General features: G+C 44.3%; 1 protein-coding gene across 1 annotated transcript; it reads right to left on the minus strand.

Moving 5' to 3' along the window:
• Positions 1-432: 432 nt before the first annotated feature.
• On the minus strand, positions 433-25,197 carry LOC137430020 (uncharacterized). The gene is made up of 4 exons (XM_068120478.2): positions 24,655-25,197; positions 20,933-21,062; positions 15,155-15,347; positions 433-1,613 (listed from the first exon to the last, which is right to left on the minus strand). Exons 1-4 carry the CDS (start codon positions 24,920-24,922, stop codon positions 1,428-1,430), a joined length of 777 nt encoding a protein of 258 aa, XP_067976579.2. The 5' UTR covers positions 24,923-25,197; the 3' UTR covers positions 433-1,427.
• Between the last annotated feature and the right edge of the window lie 376 nt (positions 25,198-25,573).

A 25,573-nucleotide genomic window follows, 5' to 3' on the forward strand; every position in this document is an offset into this window, starting at 1 on the left:
TACGATTTCCACAAAAACACCACAGCGATTTCATATTACGTTTATTCATATTACGATTTCCACAAAAACACCACAGCGATTTCATATTACGTTTATTCCTATTACGATTTCCACAAAAACACCACAGCGATTTCATATTACGTTTATTCCTATTACGATTTCCACAAAAACACCACAGCGATTTCATATTACGTTTATTCCTATTACGATTTCCACAAAAACACCACAGCGATTTCATATTACGTTTATTCCTATTACGATTTCCACAAAAACACCACAGCGATTTCATATTACGTTTATTCCTATTACGATTTCCACAAAAACACCACAGCGATTTCATATTACGTTTATTCCTATTACGATTTCCACAAAAACACCACAGCGATTTCATATTACGTTTATTCCTATTACGATTTCCACAAAAACACCATAGCGATTTCATATTACGTTTATTCCTATTACGATTTCCACAAAAACACCATTGCGATTTCATGTTACGTTTATTCCTATTACGATTTCCACAAAAACACCATAGCGATTTCATGTTACGTTTATTCCTATTGCGATTTCCACAAAAACACCATAGCGATTTCATGTTACGTTTATTCCTATTACGATTTCCACAAAAACACCATAGCGATTTCATATTACGTTTATTCCTATTACGATTTCCACAAAAACACCATAGCGATTTCATATTACGTTTATTCCTATTACGATTTCCACAAAAACACCATAGCCATTTCATATTACGTTTATTCCTATTACGATTTCCACAAAAACACCATAGCCATTTCATGTTACGTTTATTCCTATTACGATTTCCACAAAAACACCACAGCGATTTCATATTACGTTTATTCCTATTACGATTTCCACAAAAACACCATAGCGATTTCATTAATTTAAATGACAGTAGTTGGCAAATTGTTCATATTTTCAATGCAAAGCAAAAATAACTCACATGTTCACCAGGAGAGCATAATAACAGGTATGAGCATACACATTACATAAGCCTAGAAAAACGGTCGCAAATTAAAACAATTCTAGACCCGTGGTGCTACCATGAAGAGTCACAGAGTCTTTTTCGAAACCTTTTGTGTTTTAGACCAACTTCTCTCTGTCCATCATATACACTATCGATATAACCACAGTCAGTTGATTAATCCTCTTCAAGCATTTACTTTCTCTTCCCTTACTGTAACTCCTACACTGTTAGAAAATCGTACTGATGTAGCTTTGTGATCACCATGAAAAATAGTAAAGCAACTGGAAACAAATGCAAACAAGAAAGAGCAGAGATTGCTGACCCTCACCAGGACATGTTTGTGTGGTGTTTATTAGCCATTGTGTTTGTGTGATTTATTGACGACATAGATTTCTGTTTATTCAAACATGGCTGACGAACCATGTGATTGATGACGTCGTCAATTTAATTGTACTGTGGCTGAAGTGAAGAAACCCACTTCTCCACGCATGGCACCTAGATAGACATCCAGGGCTTTTCCAGGGTCTACCTCATACTTTTCAGCATTCTCGTTGACAAAATCTTCCAGAGTGTGGCTTTCTGGGAGGTTTTCTTCAATCCAAAAGCTGTACACGTTATTTTCGCTCTATAAAACAGGACAATCATTGAAAGAGTTTATTTTGGGGAAATCACCCGAGTAGTAAAATGTCATAATTCGAAAATACCTCCCTAAATACCGAACGCAAATACCAAAAAAATACCTAATTGCTGTTGATGTCATGGAAATCAACAGCAAGTTTGGATGCTTCATCGATTGTTGCTACTAAAATGGATTATGTTGCAGTATTGGTCGATGGTAACTTTTTACACCATCAGCTTCTCTTATATGTGACACTTTCTTATATCTGGGGAATTAAAATGTTGTTGTGTTTTGTGTGCCAATGGCTTTCAATAAAGCATGTACATGAAGCAATAAAGCAATAAAGCATGTACATATATACCTATATACATATATACATATTGTTATGTTTGTGGGGGGTAGACAATGATTACCTGAAGTCCAGGTAGAAGTGTATAGATTACCATGCGCAGTATGAGGGGCTATGTTAATTAGTTAGGGATTAAGGGTGATTAATCCCCTGTATGTAATCGCCTCTGTTCTTTTCCCCTTGTTCCTTATGACGATGCACCACACATATAGCCGGACAATCAGCATGCAAATAAACACCAAATAAAAGTAATCGGAACAGGCCATTATTCCACTACCTTTGACACCACCGACCTGGTGATCCCAAAGGCCGACAAGTGGCGATGAGGGCACGCCCCGAAGAACGATTGGTTAGGGTACGATAGAGGGATGTGGTGGCGGCCGCAGGTTGGAGCAGGCACGGGTGGCGTCGGATGATGTAATAGCCTTGAAGACAAAAGACTGGGCCCCGACATTTTCTTTCTTCTCGTTCTGGCTCTCATAGCGAACGGACGCTTATTATTCTCTCTTTGGGTACTGCTTTGATAGCGAACGGTCGTGTCCCGACATTCTCTCTCTCTCTGGGCTGGCCTCCATAGGGAACGATTGATTTATTGGCTCTCTTGCGTTGGGACATCGGTGCTGTGCAGTCACATTTTAAAGTGCTCTTGCGCTAGGGTAGGGGTTCCCAACCTTTCTGTGTTATGGCCCCCTTGGCTCCTCGAGCACATCCCCAGCACCCCCCTCCCTTTCGTGATAGTTGAGCGGCAGAGCGCGTGTAAGCAGGCTAGGAGGGTCTGGGGGCATGCCCCAGAAAAAATTTGATTTCTAGATGCTCTGTGGTGCATTCTGAGAGGTGTTTTTCCTTTAATTGGCTATTTTGTTTGCATGAGAATTGGTAAATTATTACATAGAAAATGAGGAATTCCAAGTGGCCAACATGACCATTTAGTTCCATAGTTTTTTTAATTCCTTATTGGCTCCGAACTACCTCGTTTTTGGAAGAGGCAAACAAAGCAACGTCACTCGAATGATGCATGTTTGATATGAGATTTTAATATTATCAGTAGCAACACTATGGACAGCATAAAATAGAACTGTCACACAAGAAAACAGTATGAAAAGGTTCCAAGTCAAGAATGTGAAAACTAAAAACCCTCTGCTGTGTCTGTAATTAACGCAATGTGTTATAATCTCACAAAAATAAACTCAATTCGACAACAACTCAGGTAATCAAAACGAGGGACATGGTGCATGCGCAATAAAAGTGAATTAAAAACTCACTGGGATGGCTGAAATTGCATTTTCGCTACCAATTGGGGTATCCGTGGTTGAGTCACAGTCAGGGCACAGCGGAGGTCATCTTCCACGTGGAGCCGATTATGCTGTTTCAATTTGATATTCAACAGCGTGGAAAACCCTGCTTCGCAGAGATAGGTAGACGAGAATGGCAGAAGCACCCGGATAGCTTTCTGGCTGATATTAGTGTAGCGACTCATTCCCACCCAAAACTCCATCAAGCTTTTCTCTTCAAATGTGTCTTTGGCAAATTAATTGTTTTGGAGATCCAGGAATTCATCTTGCATTGCCTCCGGCATGCTCTCCACGCAAAGGTTGACGGAAAAAGGATTCCTCACAATTTTTGCTTCATTGTCATCTAAATCAGGAAATGTTTGACTTCCGCACGAAGTTCAAAGACGCGGTTCAGAACATTCCCTTTTGAAAGCCAGTGTACAGCAGTATAGTACAGCAACGTTTCATGTTCTGCGGTCATGTCTTTGCACAGCTCCTTGAACATTCGGGTGTTGAGAGCCCCTGCCTTGATGTAGTTAACAATCTTGATTACGACTTCAAAAACTTTCTTCAATGAGAGAGGGAGAGTCTTACAAGCCAGGGCGTAGCGATGAATCATACAGTGGGTTCCTTTCGCTTGTGGTGCCAGCATCTTCACTTTTGCTTGGAATCCGGATTTGGAACCAAGCATGGCAGGAGCACCGTCAGTACAGACACCACATACATTCTCCCACTGAATTCCTCCCGCATCGAAGAACAACTTCATTTTTTCCATGACGTCGTTAGCTTTTGTCGTTGTTTCCAGGGCACTGCAGAACAAGAATTCTTCCTTGATATCATCTCCCTTGACATAGTGAATGAATGCCAGTAGCTGGGAGCAGGAACTAACATCGGTCGATTCATCAAGTTGAAAAGAAAACAAGCCGAAAGGCGCCGCCTTAATCTCATTGATGATCTGTTGTTTCACATCTTCCGACATGTCACGGATACGATGCTGCACTGTGTTATTCGTTGAAGACACCTGTTCAACTTTGCGAGCCTCTGCCTTGCCGAGAACCCATTCGACAATGAGGAGGGTACAAGGCTTGATGAGTGTCTCCGTCTCCCCAATCGAGTGGGGTTTTTTATTCTTTGCAATTTCAAAATAAACTTCATAAGAAGCCTGGAGAGTTGCTACATTTTGTTGTTGAAAAGCTCCTCCGTCATCCTAAGACGTCCAGTGGGACCCGTGAAGGTAAGCCTCGCCACACTCCACTACGCTTCTCGAGGGTATAAAGAAGGCCGGCCATTGGATTGAACACATTGGAGTTGAATCTTGTTCGGCTATCCGTCCCCAGGGGTGTTCACTCCGGGAACGCGACAATATATATTGTTGCGGTTTTGAGAAAAACACTAAAAAGTAATGGCAACCACCATACATGTCCCTTAGAATAGTTATTTCATAGCCGACCATTATCTTAGTCCCTTTCTCTTATTTTGGGTTCTGTCATGCGTTGGGGAAAGGAAAGATAGGTCCTTCACCTATAAGGGATAAGCTACCAGGCATTGCACCAGGCTCAGAGGGACACCATGTTGTCCAGGTTCAGAAACCCACCAATCAGGGTTAAAGGGGCGGTGTTACAGGCTCCACCAATCGGGAGCCAGGAGACCTCCAAGATTTCCCTCCATCCCCCTTGGAGGTTGAACAAAGGACTTTTTAACACGTTTTTGACTCTCTTGGTCCGGGCTCTTGGTTGTTGATCATTGTGGACCTAACACGTGCTTACATTAGCTCTGTCTCTCTCTCGGCTGACTCAGCACATGGACATTCTCTCTCTGCCCGGTCTCTCTTGCCTCATGTGGACTTTGGAGCTCTTGGCCAGTCTCCCTCTCACAGGCCTCTACTCCTGCATTGCTACACTCTGGGCCTGTCTCTTTGTCCGCTCCAGGCCTGTCTGACTCTGCTGGATTGTTGGCATAGCACGTGTGCTCCTCTCTTGGCCAAGACCACTCTGCCGTGCTGCCGATCGACATCCCTCTGCCAGTCCGTGTTGGGATCGTCATTACCTGCTTGCGCTTCTCAGTGGCGATAACGGGACGTTTGGCACCGCGAGGAGAGGAATTTGGGAGCATGTAGCCTTTGTGCGAGCAGGTTTCCTTCGTTGTCCGTTCCCCTCCCCTCCCCCGTGAAAGTGTGATGGGTGCCCATGTGATGTATATCCGTAATAATCATAATAAGGCGTAGAATAAGCTAAGTTTCTGCTTCTCGTCCCTTTTTATTTGGTATTGAAGTAATCACATTGTAAATATCTGTAATAAATCAAATTGTTAAACGTTTCCTTTCTCTCTTTCCGTAAATGTATTTTCCTTCATTGATCCGCCATTCTTCGTATCCAGTTTAACATCAATCGTGACGTCTTTAGCATTCCTCTGGCGGTGACCAACAGTTTTCATTCGGCCGTGTAAATTTCCATCAAGGAACAAAAGGAAACCGCCGGGGGGTACCTGCGATACATTTTCCGATTGGCGTTCGTGGTTGCTGATTTGCAACCTGCCGAAGTACGAAGTTATTCGTGCGCAGCAGCCTTAGGTCCGGTAAGTTCGAAAGGGAGCGGAGGCTAACGCCCTCAGAGTAGATCCGAACCCCGGGCTGTAACAATATATATATATTGTTACAGACGCGGGTTTTAGATGTTATATTGACCGAGCGGTGGTGTATTTAACCGCGTCCGAACAGTTACTCCCTGATTAGAACCCGACTCCACCCGACGTTGACCAGATCGCCCCACAGATATTCAATCGGGAAATCTCTAAAGCGACCGAAAGAGAATGAAGAAGAAGAAGAAGAATACGAAGGAAGAACAGATTTATTATACACACACAAGCAATGGATGGAAGAAGCAGTAACACAGCGAATCGTTAACTTACACTATTCATTTTTACTTAGCCCCAAGACAACGAGCAGGACAGGACGTTCACACTTACACAGGGGATATTGCAGGCAGGTAGGGCCTGAGGTGGATTGCCTGAGAGGGAGGTAAAGTCGGGAGGCAGCAGCTCGCAATTCCTCGTGGTTTTGGCGGGAAAGCCCTCCGTCGTGTATCCGCTGCGGTAGACGTCACGCGCTGGTTCGGCACACCTGCTCCTCTTCTTGTGGTGGAGCCGTCTCCCTCCTTTCAGCGCGTCTCTCCAAAGCTGGTTTCCTTGCCGAGTACCTCTCCTCTTTGGCTTGGAGCGTTTCGCATCTCACCGCTCCTCTTGGTGCAGCCTCTTTGCTCATCCCCCAGGTCATCTCCCAAGGCCTCTGATAAAGCAGTCCCTTACAGTCGCTTTTATCACCTCTGGCGGAATTAAGCCACCGGCTCCGAGGGCACGCCTACCGGGTCGCTCACCGCGGTGCTGATTGGCTGTTAGGGCCGGTTCACTCCTTCCCTCTTATGACGAGGTGGAGACACGCCTTTCTTCTCCGACTCAAAGCACATGGGCAATGGCGGTTGAAGAAAACCGCCCAAAATGCGGAAGGCATTTGGAAGGGAGGTTTTGGGGAAATTGGAAGGGCCTACGCTTATTTTGTTTGATACAATGCAAAGTCAATCTAGTGGGAAACACATATTTAGCCTACATGGAATAAGGAAATACACTATTTAAAAGATATATCGTGATCTGCGTGTAAGTTTCATGGAATTAACTAGGACGACGGCTGCGACCATTATTTACATTACGAGGATGTTACCATACTTTTGTAACGTTCACATTGTAACGTTTCCACATTCGTTACACTTCCTCCAAAACCGTTACACTTCTCAAATTCGTTACACACTTCTCAAAATCGTTACACTGCACCCTCCTTTCTTCAGGCCCGTACTCGGGCCTACTAAACTTTAACTTAGTGTGACACGTAGGTGTAATTCCCTCTACAATTAACCTGACCCTGAGTGTGACAATTTTAAAACACAAATAAGTATGTCCCCCTATTGCATTGCACCCTGTCTAACAGACTCAAGCCCACAGCTAACCGAATTACGGAATTATTCTCAAACTATACATTTACGGTGGGGAGCATTATTTACAATGACGTGATTTCTTATTTACAACGCAACCCAGGACCTGTGTTTTTTTTTTTCTTTTTAGGGAACAAGAGAAAGAAATTCCTGTTGGGAGGGAGGAGACAGCACGCATTGCATCGATGCACCAGTACCAATACCACCAAAGCACCCAAAAGCACCAAAAGCACCACAAAGCACCAAAAGCACCAAAAGCACCACAAAGCACCAAAAGCACCACCCGGTGTGCAGTCACCATGGTTCATAATAAACACAACAAAACAACTGGTGGTGGTCTTCTCTTTCTCTGCTGGGCCGATGTTCTTCCCGACGTCTTCTGGCTTCATGCGGCCTAGTTGGAAATAATAAAAAGCACAACTTGTGTCCATTTTTATTTAGGGCCTCAGGGGCCAACTAAGGGTGGTCCACCTGTTTGGCATAGGTGCCACCTTACCGAGGTCCGCAAGCAAGATTCCCTGGCCACTATGGCCGGTCTCCAACAGAGGTACCCTGCCCCAGAACCTGGGGTCCATCAAGTGGTACTTGGCCGCAGAACAGCGGTCCATAAAGTGGTACATCAATGCAATGCATGCTGGTTCTGGGAATCTCGGGCGCACAATGGCCACCTCACGCACGCTCCCATCGGCACCCAATGGCGCACAGGTCATGTGGGAGACAAAAGAAAGACAATTGAGCGAGGGGTAAGGTCACAAGGGTACACGTCAATAAGGCAATGCAAGGTGAAATGCGTACGGAGGGCGAAGTGAGAAAGCTCGTCCCTACCGTACGTCACCCCCCTGTCACCTACCCTGCCCCTGCCCTTGCCCTTACCCCATATGTACAAAATCTACACATTACCAATTCGTCACTACTGTCACGTCTTCCCCATATTTCCCCTATACCAAATTCGTCACCACAATCCCTCTACTTCAAAATTTGCCATCACCAATTCATCATCAATCCTCATAAGGAGGGAGAGATGGAATTACGCACAATGTCACACCCACGTCATGATGCGTCTCACAATCCAAACATTTGCATCATAAAAAATAATCAAAACATGGCATGGTGTGGAGTACCTGTCACCTCAGGTGAGTGGATGCAGATGGTGCGAGGAGATCCTTCATCCTAACTATTTTCTAAATGACTTTAACACACTTTACACTACCCGGGGTCTTTCCCTGCCAATCCATTGGCCAACTTACACTATGGGTTCTAATAACCAATTCCCATTGACCAAACTGTGGTGCTTCTCAATTTGGGGTCTCACTCCCCCGATTCATCTCCCGGTGCTCTCGCACAATTTCTGGGCTGCGACGTCTAGCTCTCCCAACAGGTCTACCCACCTGCACACCTCCACCACTGTAGTTGCCACCTGAGCTTACCTAGCTCCTCACCCTAACCTAACTAACTGGGGACAGCCCCTCTACTGGCTCTGTCACCCCATGGTGCCCTCTGGCACTGGGCTACCCGGGTCCGTCCTCCGGATCCTCGGGCCCCATCCACAACAACTACTACCGGCTCCCAGAGCCCACCTGCGGCCTCACCTGGCCGACATCCTCACAGTGGTGGAGTGCCCAAACCAACTACACACACTAACAGGCTACACGCCCAGCCATTTCCACAACACTAATGCACCCATCCATATACCATTCTGCCACCCGCACCACAGATGCCAATATCCAACCACAATTTACCTGTACCCTCTACCTAACACTTACACTACCCGCCCCGGGTATCCGTGATGGGGGTCCACTCTTCCCCCATTCACACCTTCGCACCATCCACTCCACTCCACAATTTCCACCATTCTCACTCCACGACCATCCATTCCACTACTCCATATATTCCACACTACCATTTATTCCACACAGCCACATACACCTGTTGTTGCACACCTGTGCCCTCACACCTGGTGCCACCTGCACCCTCCTTTCTTCCTGGACCATTTGCTCAACACAACACGCAATCACCACTACTCCCTCATACACTGCTCCACACACCTGTTCAGTTGCACACCTGTGCAATCACACCTGTTCCATTCTCACCTGTTCAATTCTCACACACACGGCATCATCTCAGCTAACTACTCCCCTCTGAAACTTGCGCTTCCCAGTCGTCCCTTTAAACTATTGCGCTCCCACGTCATTATAATCCACACTAATCTACCTGCGTCCCCACTACAGGTATCAGTCACTAACTAAACTTAACGTTACCTAATGTCATCTTTGCTAGATCCCTACAATTATCCAAGCCCTCCCTGGCTCGGTTGTCATAGCCACCCCATAAACTATTGCGCATTTGCCCCCACGTCTGTGAGGGATGGTGGATTTGCCATCCCACCACATCGGGGGTCTCTCACTATCAATTTTGTTCGTCCAGATTCCAACCAATTCAAAAATTTTCCATTTACTGCCAATTCTACTCACTTTTCTAAATTTCGTTTTAAATCACTATCACTATCACCATCACCCGTCTACTTATTACATCCTCTCGGTGCGCCAATTCACGTCTACAGCCCGGCTTCGTACAGCCGAGCAATGAACGCGGATTCTTTTGTGCCGGCGGCTGGATGCATCCCGCATTCGGGGCAGGGGCGGGGGCTTACCCGGGCCGAGATCCCACGCACCACCTCGGCGTGGAGCCATCCAATGTCCCGATCTCGACCTGCCGGCACGTCTCAACAAAACGTGGTCGCCATGACGACCCTTCCTATCCAGCTGCCCGCTCCGCCTAGTGGAGCCCGGACGCGGCCGTTCCAAGCGAGGCACAGCGTGGATCGCGTACGGCGGTTCTTTCGAAACCGCCGTGGTTCGGATCCCCGCTGGTCCTCGCGGCACGCGAAGCTGCCCGACGCGCACCGAGGGCCCGATTCGGCTATAAGTCGCCCTAACCGCTAAACCGGTTACCGTCGACGCTTCACCTGGACGCTTACATGCATACGCTACCCCTTTCTTGCTCATACATGCAGCCGTCTCCCTGCTCTTGGTCGTACCTTCTCTAACACACCTCGGTACACTCATTCCACTCACCGACTTGGTCACACACCTGACCACCGAACACCTTGGCACACATTCGTCGCTCGCACACCTCACCAACACACCTCTTCGCGCCCCTTTCTCGGTCACCTCCTTTGTGACAATCACAGGTGTGCTCTCACCCGCACACCCAACCGCGTGCCTCACGACCAACTCAAGTGTGCATCCCCACACACGCTCTACCATTCCAGGTGTGCATCCTTCCATTCCAGGTGTACATCCTCGCTCACCTGTCACAACCAACTCACGCTCCGTTTCACTCTCACTACTCTCACCTCCACTCTTGACAGCGCACTCACCCTTACTCTCGACGGCACACTCTTTCCTCATGCACCCGTCCGTTACACACCTTTCTCGCGCACACCCTCCCGTTACATCCTCTGTAACACTCACCACAGGCGTACACTTCCTCGTTACATCCTCTGTAACACTCACCACAGGTGTACACTCTCTCGTTACTTCCTCCGTAACACTCACCACACCACGCTTCCATGTACCACCTCGCACACGCGCTTCGACCAACTCACTCTTGACGGCACACTCACTCCTCGGCGTGCACTTTTTCCTCACACACCCCATGGTCGGACATTCTCACACACCTCTTTTTTCGCACACCTGACCTGTCACACACTTCACCAACGGCCTTTCACGAACACCCGGATCCAAACCAATCCCCAAGCCGACTGAAGCTTTCCTCACATCATATACATTGCCACTCACCTCCGTACTTCGTCTCCGCACCTCCTTTGCCACCTGCAAACTCTTTATTTGGTTAGTGAGCATCACATTATGAGTTGAGCACCGACCTTGCACATATTCCGCTATCTCCTCCTTTATTTCTCTCTTAGTTTCTGTCCGTCTCTTCTTAATTTCACTCACCTCTTCTTCCACTTCCTCTAATTTTTGTTTAACCTCTTTTATTTCTCGGTGCATCTCCTCAAGTTCGTCCTCTAAGGCTACCTTAACCGTTTCGATGTGCGTCCTCACCTCTCGGTCCTTTGTCTCCATTATCTCTGTCACCTCGTCCACCCTCATTGTCAGTTCCTCATTGCCTCTGTGTCGCTATTAATTCGTTTTTAATTTCTTTTTGTGTCGCCTTTAACCCTCCTAGTACCGCAGTGTTCTTTTGAACCTGCTCCACTAGTTCTTTTTGTCCCTCCGTCAGCTGTTCCACCTCCTCCATCAGATCTTCTATTCCCCCTTGTAACTTAGCCGTATTATTCCTCACTTCTTTCTCCATATGCTTCTCACCTCGCTTTACCGCCTCGCGTAGCCCCGAAACCTCCTCACTTACCCCTCGTCGTATTTCCTCCATCTCTTTTGTAGATGCCACCCTCATCTGTCCCAATTCATCCCTCTGAGCATCCAGTTTGGTTTCTACCCCGATTTTCACCTCCTCTATCTGCTCTCCCATTTGTTTGATTTCTCGGGCGGATTGCTCCCCTATCTCCCGCAATTTGCCTCCAATCCTGTTTTCTAACCCCTCTAACCCCCTTTGCATCCCTTCCATTTGATTCTCTTGAGCGGCCATTCTGTTTTCTACCCCCATTAACCCATTTCTCACCTCTTTTATCCCGTTGTCTAACCCCTCAAAATTATTGTCTAACTTCCCAAATTTCTTGTCTAACTCCTCAAAATTATTGTCTAACTTCCCAAATTTCTTGTCTAACCCCTCTAAATTATTGTCTAACTTCCCAAATTTCTTGTCTAACCCCTCGCTTCGTCCCTCATTACCCCCATTTGGCCCTCTAATCGCTCACCCCGAGCAGCAATCCGGTTCCCCATTACCCCTATTTGCTCACTATTCTTTTCGATAAGGGCCGTCATTTGCATCATAAATTGCTCCATGAGGGCCTGCATTTGGGCCATCCCTCCCACTTGTGCAGCGGGTGCGGCCGCCGTAGCTATGTGCGAGGCGCCATTTTGTGCGTCTGATACTCCCTCAACCGCCTCCTCATTGCTCTCCTCCTCCCTTTCTTTCCCTAAGTCCTGGGTTACCCCTAACCCGTCTATTTCCCCCACCGACATCCGATCGCCTTGATTGTCCATGGCGCGATCTCAAAATTCGGGTTTTATAAAACAAAATAAATTTCGGCAGCTTGTAATTTTGAGCGCGTTAAGCGCGCTTCGGGTCCGATTTCGGGTCCGATCTCCCTCCTCGACACCAATTGTTACTCTAATAGTACAATTGGTGTTCCAAAATTTGGGCCTAACAAATTTAGTCCCAGGTCCGAATCCAACTCCTCGACACCAATTGTTACTCTAATAGTACAATTGGTGTTCCAAAATTTGGGCCTAACAAATTTAGTCCCAGGTCCGAATCCAACTCCTCGACACCAAATGTTACAGACGCGGGTTTTAGATGTTATATTGACCGAGCGGTGGTGTATTTAACCGCGTCCGAACAGTTACTCCCCGATTAGAACCCGACTCCACCCGACGTTGACCAGATCGCCCCACAGATATTCAATCGGGAAATCTCTAAAGCGACCGAAAGAGAATGAAGAAGAAGAAGAAGAATATGGAGGAAGAACAGATTTATTATACACACACAAGCAATGGATGGAAGAAGCAGTAACACAGCGAATCGTTAACTTACACTATTCATTTTTACTTAGCCCCAAGACAACGAGCAGGACAGGACGTTCACACTTACACAGGGGATATTGCAGGCAGGTAGGGCCTGAGGTGGATTGCTTGAGAGGGAGGTAAAGTCGGGAGGCAGCAGCTCGCAATTCCTCGCGGTTTTGGCGGGAAAGCCCTCCGTCGTGTATCCGCTGCGGTAGACGTCACGCGCTGGTTCGGCACACCTGCTCCTCTTCTTGTGGTGGAGCCGTCTCCCTCCTTTCAGCGCGTCTCTCCAAAGCTGGTTTCCTTGCCGAGTACCTCTCCTCTTTGGCTTGGAGCATTTCGCATCTCACCGCTCCTCTTGGTGCAGCCTCTTTGCTCATCCCCCAGGTCATCTCCCAAGGCCTCTGATAAAGCAGTCCCTTACAGTCGCTTTTATCACCTCGGGCGGAATTAAGCCGCCGGCTCCGAGGGCACGCCTACCGGGTCGCTCACCGCGGTGCTGATTGGCTGTTAGGGCCGGTTCACTCCTTCCCTCTTATGACGAGGTGGAGACACGCCTTTCTTCTCCGACTAAAAGCACATGGGCAATGGCGGTTGAAGAAAACCGCCCAAAATGCGGAAGGCAATTGGAAGGGAGGTTTTGGGGAAATTGGAAGGGCCTACGCTTATTTTGTTTGATACAATGCAAAGTCAATCTAGTGGGAAACACATATTTAGCCTACATGGAATAAGGAAATACACTATTTAAAAGATATATCGTGACCTGCGTGTAAGTTTCATGGAATTAACTAGGACGATGGCTGCGACCATTATTTACATTACGAGGATGTTACCATACTTTTGTAACGTTCACATTGTAACGTTTCCACATTCGTTACACTTCCTCCAAAACCGTTACACTTCTCAAATTCGTTACACACTTCTCAAAATCGTTACAATATAATTCTCCCCCAAGACATTCAAACGAAAGTTCATGCAGTGATGTATTTCTTAAAGATGGAGCATAATCTGACAATGGTGATATTCTTCAAGAGCTTATTAATAATTGAAATACAGTTTATAATGGACCATATCTCGAAAGTGGACCAAATTAAGTCCAGCTTTAAACTCACGACTAAATATGGAATGCTGTTTATGTACTAAATCATCTGCATTAAAGTGATACATTTAAACACTGTGAATGTTCACATTGAAGAAATTCAAGCGGAAACTTGTCGTTTTGATTTAACATTTGTTGACAATCATGCCATTAAAATTTTCACTGAATAATAGTCTCCATTTTGACATATACCGTATTCGGTAGTTAGTCAGGGATTTAACCTAGATTCAAGTTAGAGTCGGCACTTTTGAGAATACGGTCCATTTTATATATGCCTATGTGGGTTAACCCGAACTTTGGTGAATCTCACCAAGTTATCAAGCAAAACAGTTTCAACTGTACTAAATATTATTAAACAACACCTAAATAGGGCCTTCCCATTTGCTTGGTTGATTTTATATCACACGACCTTCAATATTTGTTCCATTCAATGTAAAATTGATCCATTGCACGCTGAAGTCATTTACCGTGAAATATTTTGTTTCATTGCATGTTCGATACCATTTCGGCAGTCGCGATCGGTAACTCGCAAACAAGCAGATGGCTTTCCAATATGGCTGGTATCGGTAGCACAACTCCCAACTTCGTGCTTGTAAGAATTTATAATTCGAGCAATGGAGAGAATATTTTGAGGCGTTATATAAAACAGATATTGAATGTTATTTATTCGTGCAAGGGGAAAGAAGCACAGACGTGCTCTGCTGCCGCCTCGTTGAATGGAGCATTCAATTCATATTTCATCTCATGCAATATTCTTTGCATTGCACTTATTAACATTCAGTGTTAGTATGTTATATTTCTGGGTGTCTAAAAGTATTCAGAAACACAATTCAAGGCATTCAAAGTTTGTATGAACATTTGATGTATATATTGTTCACGGAGGAATTGGTAAAATTAAACTAGATGATTTAACCACTTCCATGCCGCAGGCCGCGTATGTCACCCAAAAATAAAATGGTTTCTATTTGTTCTGACTAAGAAAAATAGAATGTATTTCTTACTCGCACACACTCAGCATATATAGATTGTAAGGTTAGATCTGTATAATAAATAATGTGTACTATGAAAGAAGATAAACACATAGGAAACTGCTCTTTTGAGACCAATAAATTGCATGCTTGCAAAGTAGAGTTGAGACAGAGAGGAAGAGGGAGAGAAAGAGAAATGTGCAAAGAAAAAAAGGTCAAGACTTCTTACGATTCCAGTCTGGATCTGCTTAGCTAGCCATTGCCATAGTCTGGTACATGGTGTCATGGCTATCAAGAAATAGATAGGGTGCATTTTTTTGGCAACATTCTTTTCAAAGTCAGAGTAATCTTGGGCAGCTTTTCCCATCGCAATACCAGTGGGATCAGCTATATACCATTGTTTGAACATCATCCCAGTGTATCTGCAAAGAGAGAAAGAGGAGAGTGGGTTTGGGGGCGGGGAAGGGGGGGGGGAGTGTAAAACATTAGGATCATGAGTTGTCCTCTTTCCCATTGCTTAACACAGAATATGAAAAATATTTTTTTCCTGCAGTCGACATAATATTGTCGCCTCCCCGGGGTTAAGACCCCATGGTGACGGATGACCGAAATGAGCTTTAACTCCGAGGCATATTTCGAACTTGGCGGGATTAGCGTTTCGCGAGTGTGGGAAGGTTTGAAGCCACATGATTGGATGGCCGGTCTGCTCCACCAGCGAACACGGCACGAAGTGCAGCCATTCTCTAGCATGATCACGACAAAGAGAAAGAGCAAGTGAAGCGACCATCCCTCACATGAAGCCAGAACCAGGACAAGAGCAAAAGGCAAACAGAGCGATTCCCTTCGAAAGCCAGCACAAAAAAGAGAGTGTGACCGCCTCCAACGAATGCCAGCACAATAGAGAGAAAATGTGGTCTCCTGTTACTTTTTTTCAGAGCGTCCCAATGATGTCGTCCTTTTGACCAATCGCCCAGCGCCATCCAATCGTCCCAACCAATCGTCCTTCGCGGCTCAGGGACGAAGCTTGGGGCGTGGCCTGTCAATTCTGGTCCTCCGAGGTGGAGCCTAGCCGTCCTTCGGGCTGGGTTCCCTTGCCAATCGGCAAATGCTGTTTCTGTCGGCCTTGGCGGCGTGGTTGGCTAATGGAGCCCATCGCCTGGCCAGCTGAGTTTTATAAGAACATTAGGGAAAAATAACTGGGAGGCAATACATACTGGGGATTATTAACCATAAGCCCTATATTTAATGAGTACAAAACCACCCTCCTTATGGGAACAAGCAAACACTTTTAACCTGAACATTTACCCTGCTTATGTGCACCGAGATGGGCTTCTCCTTCTTCGCATCACACGGCCCATACTAAAACCTACACATTCCGACTTCCCCAAGGTATTTCATGCCTAACCCCACAAACATAACAATATGTTTGTTTTTCCTTCGTCACGGCGAAAACTCGACCTTCATTTCTTTGAGCAGACAATATAGGGATCAGTTGGAAAAAATACTATGCCCCAGATAGGATGTAAAATGGAGGTCCCAGGGATGGGACAGCCACATCCAATCATATCAGAGAACGCATTTCAATTCTTACAAAGAGTAGGGGGAAAACCCGGTGTAATGTGTAAAGACATAAAAGTGTAATTCTAAAAGGAAAACCTGGCCTGCAATACTCATACCAGTCCCAGGACCCCTTCTATGACGCCGTTTAGCTGCTCTGTTGCTGAAGGACAATGATACAAGCTCTTCAACCCATCATTGCCCAAGTTATTTTCAGGGCTGATTAATCACTATTTCACACTTAGAAAATTGGCAACATGAGACCGATTTACTATTTTTGGAGTGGTGCAAGGCAATTTATGTTGCAGAGGGACATTTCTTGACTCATTTTCAATAATATCAAATGGTTTTTAACCTAAGGTTTTTACACTTTACCATGACCTCTGTGTAATGGTCTGCATTGCCAATTTGAGGATGTTTTGCATACTAATTATTACCTATGTATCGTACAATGTTTGGCCGGTCTCTTAAATTGAAAATGCTTGAAAATTGGAGAGATTTGTGCTCTTCCAGCTGACATACTGTTGGATATTTATGTTGCCTCAAAACAAAAATTATTCTGCACTTTGCGTGAACCACAAATATGTGGTCCTTGGTCACTGATGGGTTGAAACCCCCAAAACATGGTGCGATATAAACGATAGTCGATTGATTGAAGATTGCTTGCATACTGAATAATAGCAATAAACATACTTTGTAAATCAGGTACATGGCATTCCCATATTGTTTTGTCCTTCATATTTCCATATCATTAAGTAAAATCATGTCTGCACCGTGACCTAATACAGTGTAAACGTATCATTGCCCCCATTGGACTTAGTCCGAAACGGGGGCTTACGGATTGGGTATCGTCTGTCTGTCCATCCGTCCATGAGTGCGTGCGTCCGCAACCATATCTCAGAAGTATGAACCGATTTTGTTCATACTTGCTCAAAAGACAAAACATGCTGGGATACAAATGCACATCGTTTTGCTTCACGATGAGATCAGGTTGGCCAACTTGCGGCCATTTTAGTTGTAAAAACACCCAATGTTGAACACATTCTCACTCAACCATTTCTCGGACATGCATTGACCGATCTTGTTCAAACTTGGCACAAAGACAACACATGAGAGTATACATAAGCAGAGGATTTTGTTTTGTAATCCGACCAAAGGTGGCTGACTGACGGCCTTTAACTCCGTAGGTCAAAATTACTAAAACCACTGGGGCAATGCCATTTTATGTCTTTTTACCCTCGCCAGAGGAGAGGGCATTGCATTTGAGTCCGTTTGTTACCCTCGCCAGAGGAGAGGGCATTGCATTTGAGTCCGTTTGTTTGTTTGTCTGTCTGTTTGTCCGCACAGAATATATATGATTTTCTCTGCAACCGTTGGTCTGATTGACAGGAATTTTTTTACTAGAAGTGCAACTCCACCTGTAGAATTTTTTAATGATAATTATGACGTCATATGTCACGTGGTTCGGCCGCCATTTTGGAAAAATCTAAAACTTTGCACCTCTATATCTCGGAAAGCGTTGAATAGAAAAAATTGAGACATGGCTCATTGTAAAGAACTCTCCATGGGGAATAAAATATGTTAATGATGATGTTATAGGTGCCTCCATTATGACGTCATACTTCGACAAGTACAAAACTTCATCCAATAAAGATGAAATTTCTTGAGCGCCATGTCGGCATAAACTGGTGGAGAAAAAAATAATGATGATGACGTCATTGGTCACGTGGTTCGGCCGCCATCTTGGAAAAACCGAAAAACTTTGCACCTCTATATTTCGGAAAGCGTTGAATAGAAAAAAATTGAGACGTGGCTCATTGTAAAGAACTCTCCATGGGGAATAAAATATGTTAATGATGATGTCATAGGTCCCTCCATTATGACGTCATACTTCGACAAGTACAACACTTCATCGATCAAGTTGAAATTTCTTGAGCATAATCTAGGAATAAATTGGTTTAGAAAAAATAATAATGATGACGTCATCGGTCACGTGGTTCGGCCGTCATATTTGTTTTAACACAAGCCTTAAAAACCACTGAACATCCATACTGGCGAGGGTTTGCAATCTCTGATTGCTCTTTTTCTTGTTGTCTTTGTAATCAAAGCCTTGGTTACCGTGACAACATATCACATGTTTTTGGGGTAACATGTTCTTAAAGCATGTTCTTATAGTTCCCTGAACTTTGTTCGTCAATATTTATATGTTTGTATTTACGCCATATATACGAATCGTATATTATGGGGCCGGTAAAATAGATAATAATTTTTTATCCCTATGGCTTAGTGTTCAAACCCCTCCCTACTCTCAGAAATAGAGATGCCGTTTATGGAACCCCCTCCTCCTGACCTCTGTGAAAGCAAAATTAATTGCATACTTAAGCTTCATAAATACATATATAGGTCAGCGTTGAGTGTATTACATTTTATTTGTCTGAGAGCTTTGGACAAGTTTGAAATTTGTCCAAATGACAATTCTCGCAGGGCAGGCCCATGTGCAAATGGTAGCTAGGTGCAACCAAGCGGCACGTACCCTCTCCCTCTCAAAATCAAATCAACACGTTTGAATTAAAAGGAATAAGTTTCTTCCAATTAAATATTGCATAACAAATAAATATACTCTTTATAGAATATACAGTCACATGAAAAAGTAAGTACACCCCATGTAAAGTTTTGACTTTTTCAACATATTTCAACATACAGCTATTTGATCTTCATTTCAACAATATTGAGAGATAAAGGTGATATAATATAACAAATATCAGGAAACATTTACATTTTGTAGTCCATTGTATAATTTAAATAAACATAAATGCAAATTTCCTATGTGGAAAAAGTAAGTACACCCCTACATTTATCACTCCTTCAAATACCTAAAATTAGAATCAGGTGCACCAGCTCAGGTGCAAATGATTAGAACATCGTTAGAGAGGATCTTGGAGGAACCTGTTTTATTTAAACCTCAGACATTTAGTTTGGTTGGCTCTTTGTTGTTGACGTGTGCGGCGTCACCATGCCGAGATCAAAAAGAGCTCTATGAGGCCTTCAGAAAGAAGTTTATCGATGCCTACGAGTCTGGGAAGGGATTAAAAAAGATCTCCAAACAATTTGAAATCATTCATTCGTCTGTCCGGAAGATCATCTACAAGTGGAGAAGATTCCAAACAACTGCCAACTTGTTCAGGCCAGGCCGCCCCAGCAAGTTCAGCCCAAGAGCAGACCGCAAGATGCCGAAAGAATTCTCCAAGAACCCCAGAATGTTATCACAGGACCTACAGGTAGCTCTTGCCACTGTTGATGTCAAAGTGCACGAGTCTACTATTAGAAAGAGGCTGCACAAATTTGATCTACATGGGAGGTGCGCCAGGAGGAAACCTTTGCTGTCCAGAAAGAACATCAGGGCAAGACTACCAATGAACACCGAGGCAGAAGACCAGCACTTCAGGAACAATGTGCTCTGGACAGATGAGTCAAAGTTAGAGCTATTTGGCCACAGTACCAGAAGACATGTTTGGCGAAAACCAAAGACAGCATTTGACCACAAAAACTTGATACCCACTGTAAAGCATGGTGGTGGAAATATTATGGTTTGGGGCAGCTTTGCTGCATCAGGGCCTGGGCATCTCACCATCATAGAATCCACTCTGAATTCTTCATTGTACCAGAGGTTGCTTGAGGATAATGTGAGGCCATCTGTCGGAGAAGTTGAAGCTCAACTGAAGGTGGACCTTGCAACATGACAATGACCCTAAACATACCAGTAAATCCACCAAGGAATGGCTGAAAAGAAAGAAATCGAGGGTTCTGGAATGGCCAAGTCAAAGCCCGGATGTAAATCCCATCGAGATGTAGAGGGGGGATTTGAAACGAGCTGTGCATGCAAGAAACCCCTCAAACATCGCACAGCTGAAAGAATTCTGCATGGAGGCAGATTGTATTTATATCCGGGCATGAGATTGTATTTTCTATAACCCAAAACCTCTCCTAAGATGAAAGGAATGGAAAAACCAGTTTGCCTCCATCACACTTGAATCTCTTGCAACTTTTCTTATCTCATTCCCCCCTTCCTCTCTGTCTTCCCCTCAGCCCAGCCCCATTCTCTTGTCCTTCACATGTATAAGAAAGGCTGTACTGCACAAATGTTTCAGAACTTTGCTTAGAAATTATTGTGTGTGTGTGTGTGTGTGTATGTGTGTGTGTGTGTGTGTGTGTGTGTTCTTTTCTGGAGTTGCATTATTACAAAGTGGTTTTTTGAAGTCCTTTGATGTATATATTTTTGAAACCTAAGCAAAGTCCTCCATGTTTCATTAAAAATCAGCAATTATCTTAAACAGTTTGTGGACATTAATCATTGAGTCTTCTGTCTATCAATCAAGACTAAATTAATTAGTTCCACAACACCTCCCTTCCCCCAATGCTATAGATCAGGACACAGTAGGTAGAAACTTACTCGGCATAACCCTCCATACGTGCATGAATGAAGGCACTCATGATTGAATCACAGGATGCATTTTCTTCAGCAATTTTGTGGTAGTCTGTTGCATTGTGGCAGTATACTGCATCCTGCACAGTATATCCACCTGCGAAAAAAGGCAATATAAGCATCATTAATAACAATAATATCAAACATTTCTAGAGCTCCCTCTAATCGATAGTTGCCCATTCCGAGACGCTTGGACCATTGTCCAGCAGGAAATGCAGCAGCTATACTGTGCCATAGGATGGGTCCCAGGGACTGGAATGATCGAGTATTGAAGGTTGACCACGACAGAGGGGTTTCACCCTACTCGCCGCAGGAGGTGCAATGCACTCTGTAATGCGCTCGTGTGTGACTGTCCTATACACGACACCTCCATTTTCTTTTGTGTCATATTCAATTGGGACAGTGTTTTTTCCAAATGATCCCATTTAGCCTGCATCTGGAAAAGGGTGGAAACACACTTACACACAATGCTGTAATGCTTTCATGCTTCAGCGTTCAACAGGTGATCTTGACTCTCTTCTGTGGGACACTGACCTACGACCTGGTGGTCAATCACTCTCCCGAATATACCTGGTCTTGGCCGAATGGTTAGGGTGGCGCACTTGGGCTACGAAGGTCCTGAGTTTGAATCCCGTTGAATTAACGCCAGGTGGGGTTGACTCAGCCTGTCATCCTTCCGAGGTCGGTAAAATGAGTACCAGTAACTGGTTATAGAGAGGCACTGCATCAGCGGCAGAGGCGCCCACAGAAAAATGATGCAACCAGCAGCTGGGTGGCTGCACAGGAACCACCCATCACTCTACCAAATGAGCCACATCCCCCTCTTGATTGTCAAACCAGGCTCGGTAGCTAGGCCACTGTGAGATACTATACTAACTGCCCGTCATACTAAAATACGCAATTTGTTGTCTGTCTGTCTGATGATCTTTGACCACGATACATTCAGTCGTTACCCATCCAATCTCAACCAAACTTGACAGGGAGACAAAGGGTCACATGATGGAGGTTGTAGTAATTTAACTCCCCCAACCCCCCTCCCTCCCACCCCAATTGGGTTTTCTCTGTGAAGAGAGTTGCGTGTTGAGGTGTATATCCATGTTAAGATAGTTTTATCGTGGCGTTTTTCCAAGGACGCTTCGAATAACAAACGTAAAAACAACACTAAATATATAATAACATAACATTAACGTTATTACAAAACAATATTAACAGCAGCCTAAGGGATTTTTCCTCCTTGAACAAATGCCGTGTTAACGTTTTTAAACAGCTTATCATGCCGTTGTGGTGGGAGCACCCCCGAGCAAAAGTAAAAATATTATAAACCACAAACACGAATAATTACCTTTTGAAACAGTCCCTACTGCTGTTTAACATGAAACTGAAAGGGAGAAAACCCGGGGTGCATTCAGTTACCAAGCAGCTATCTAACGCTTGCCAAGCCAATCGTTCCTTGTTGTCGGTTTTGATGACATTTTCTGGGAAAATTATTTTGAAGTGGCAATGAAGAAGATGAATATGTGTTTTTGTCATTTTCATGAATTTGATATAATCACAGAAATAGTCTCCAATTCTAAATCTGATGTTAAATTTAAAATTTGAATTGACGATATATCAGGAAGTCGGAAGACTTCCTTTAGAGGAATGACACACAATTCCTCAAAAAATAAAATCTACCAGGATACGAACTTGTAAACCTATAAAACTATCAACCAATTAGTCGTCTGTGGAGGATTTCACATGAAATAACACTCATTAACCCTTTGTGTGCTGTATCTTTTTCTCAAAATTTTCATGAAAAATTACATATTTTTTGTCGTTTAAAAAAACATCAAGAATTTTCATCGTGTGACAAATCTATGACAGGAGCACGCAAAGGGTTAAACGTTTGGACAGCATCGCTGAACTACAAAATTGACTGAACAAAAATATCCCGTTTGTAATTCTTATTTTCAGACAGTAACTCAAAGTTGGGTTAATCTCAGTACTTTGTTCAAACCGAATCTAATGTATTTTACTGTGGGAAGGTCCATGACACATGAAATATTTCATAACTTAAAAGGATTCCACGAAAAGTAGGTGTAACTGCATATTTCCACATTGGGCAATGAAGTGCCAAGAGAGGTGGGCGGGACAACGACTGTCAATCAGCCTGATGGGGGCGGGGCCACAAAACACATTTGACCGTATGTACTCATTCGAATGTTAGATCGTCTATAAAGTATGTATAGTTCTGTATCATTACTATGTGAGTACGTGTATAAAGTTTGGACTCCAACATCTATAAACTAGAATGGCACTTAAAAACTAGAGAGCATACCTTGGCCAGGGTGAGCAGTTTACGTTTAGTATCCCTCTGATCGGTCAAATATGGATCCGGACGTGACCCAGAATGTAATTGGCTTGTTCTTGTTGCCTAACCAACTCATCCACCAAGTTTTGCCATAAGTCGTCCACAACTTTTTGAAATATCATCCTATATATCACTTTTGGCCCTCTCACTCGTCTCAATGGTGAGGAATCACCTAAAAAATGTAAACCTCTTGTATCCGGATTAAAATCTTCACGAAAATTGAATCAATTCTGGCTCAGTTAGCACTTTCTCCAATGTAACAACTAAATATTTTTTCTTCCCTAACAATTTCACTATTGGCGAGCAAAGAGGCTCCTTCGGAATAAAACGTGAAGGAACATTGTGACACTGCACTGCAGCGGACCGTCTACCTGTATCACACTTTCAGTAATCACGAATCACCTGATGCATTTTTAGCGCATACGTGCATTGTGCACTTCGTGCTTCAACCAATGGATTCCAGCACGACATGCACGAGCATATACGGCTCTCTGTTATGAAATACTGCCACCAGCGAGGTGTCGATTTGAGATAACTTATTTTGGGGAAAGTTAATATTTATTTATACATCATTAGATGATGGATTTGGAGGACATCCCGCATCCGGATTTAGAAAATCCGGGCCTGTGTGGACATGCCGCGGACAAACTTTGGTACATCAGCGTGATGAATGTTATGGTCAGGTTTCATCGAAATAGTGTGTGTAGTTTCGGAGAAGAGAGCAAATACCTATTTTATGGGGCTCAGACTTCGTCGACCGTAGACCGTAGACTTCAGACCCGTAGACTTCCTTAGACCTCAATTTTTTTTAATGCCGTGAACAGACTTTGGTACATCACGGGTGATGAAGCTTGTTGGTCAAATGTCATCGAAATTTTGGGGGGTCAAACTTGGAACCACGTTGACCCCTCCTCCCCCCACTCCCTCGGATAACCACGTAGGACTTCGATTTTCTTAATGCCGTGAACAAACTTAAGTTACAACATACCAAACATAATTAGTGCCAAGTTTGGTCACAATCATATCAGTAGTTTCGGAGAGGTTGCAGGTGTTCACAGACTGACGGACGACACGACATAGCATTTCAGGTACCCGGAACTACGTCCCAGGTGAGCTAAAAACGAGACAATAAACGTTAAAGTATTATAAAGTTCTGGTAAAGTCTCAACAAATGCGTTTTTGTTTCGTGAAAACATCTCGGTTATAATCACCGATGCCAAAAATAATCCAGATATAGTCAGATATCTTTAAAAATATCGTTAAAACACAACAAAATGTGAAAAAGTCAAGGGGTGTGAATACTTTCTGAAAACACTGAAACTGGAGGATGACAACTTACCGTAGGCAGTGGGGTCCAATTGTCCAGACTGGATTCCCTGGATAAAGCCAGTGTTGAGGGCTTCATCAGCTTGATCCGTGCTCATGCTCCATAACCAGTCTGTTAGGGTACAGGGCACATCTTTACCTTTTTTAGTAACGACCTTGGTGAGCTTCACCGGCTTTGGGATCTCTAGTTGCTGGCGGATTTCGCTGGGGAGATGCTGGAGCAACTTCACGGAGCTGCGTGGATTGCCTGCAATCTTGGTTTCCTTCCCGAAAAGAGACATTCTGGAAGTGGGCTAAATAAGGTAAAACCTGCTGAATTTGAGAATACGGTGAACACGGCGAAACGGTATTATAGTACCTTCGCTACCTGACTCCTGCGGTGGACTGCGTTCAGCGCACCACGGCTCTCCTTAAAGGTGTGCGTGGGTGGTTCATACGGGGACCACACCCTGCTTCGCTGAAAAAATATTATTGAAATTAGTGGCAACTTCAAATACAAAATGTACCAGTATAAAAAGAGCATCGAACATGTAACTACATCGGCACTCGTTAGAGCACATACCTCCGCCAGGCTCACCAATTTATGTTTTGTATCCGACTGATAGTTCAGATCTGCATTCGGACCTGAACCAAAATCTAATCGGCTTGTTCTTGTCACCTAACCATCTCGTCCACCAAGTTTATTCATAACTCATCCATAACTTTTTAAAATATCATGTATATCGCTTTTAGCCCGATCAGGATCACGCAATGGTAAAGAATCACTTAATAATTTAATAATTCTCGTATCCAAATCCATATTCAGATCTTCACCAAAATCGAATCGATTCATCTTTGTCACACACCCAACAGATCCACCAAGCTTCATACAAATCCGTCCACAACTTTTTGAGATATCCTGCTATGTATTGTCTTTGGCCCTATCTCTCAAT

This window comes from Myxine glutinosa, chromosome 6 (assembly GCF_964187855.1).
Source record: "Myxine glutinosa chromosome 6, kmMyxGlut1.1, whole genome shotgun sequence".
NCBI lineage: Eukaryota > Metazoa > Chordata > Myxini > Myxiniformes > Myxinidae > Myxine > Myxine glutinosa.

Bases quoted from the DNA above. Each gene is read 5' to 3' on its own strand.
- LOC137430020 (XM_068120478.2), bottom strand. From the start codon at position 24,922: ATGTCTCTTTTCGGGAAGGAAACCAAGATTGCAGGCAATCCACGCAGC. The intron at 21,063-24,654 runs GTAAGTTGTCAT...CTTTTTTCGCAG, and splicing joins ATTGGACCCCACTGCCTACG to GTGGATATACTGTGCAGGAT. The intron at 15,348-20,932 runs GTAAGTTTCTAC...CTCTCTTTGCAG, and splicing joins CGTATGGAGGGTTATGCCGA to ATACACTGGGATGATGTTCA.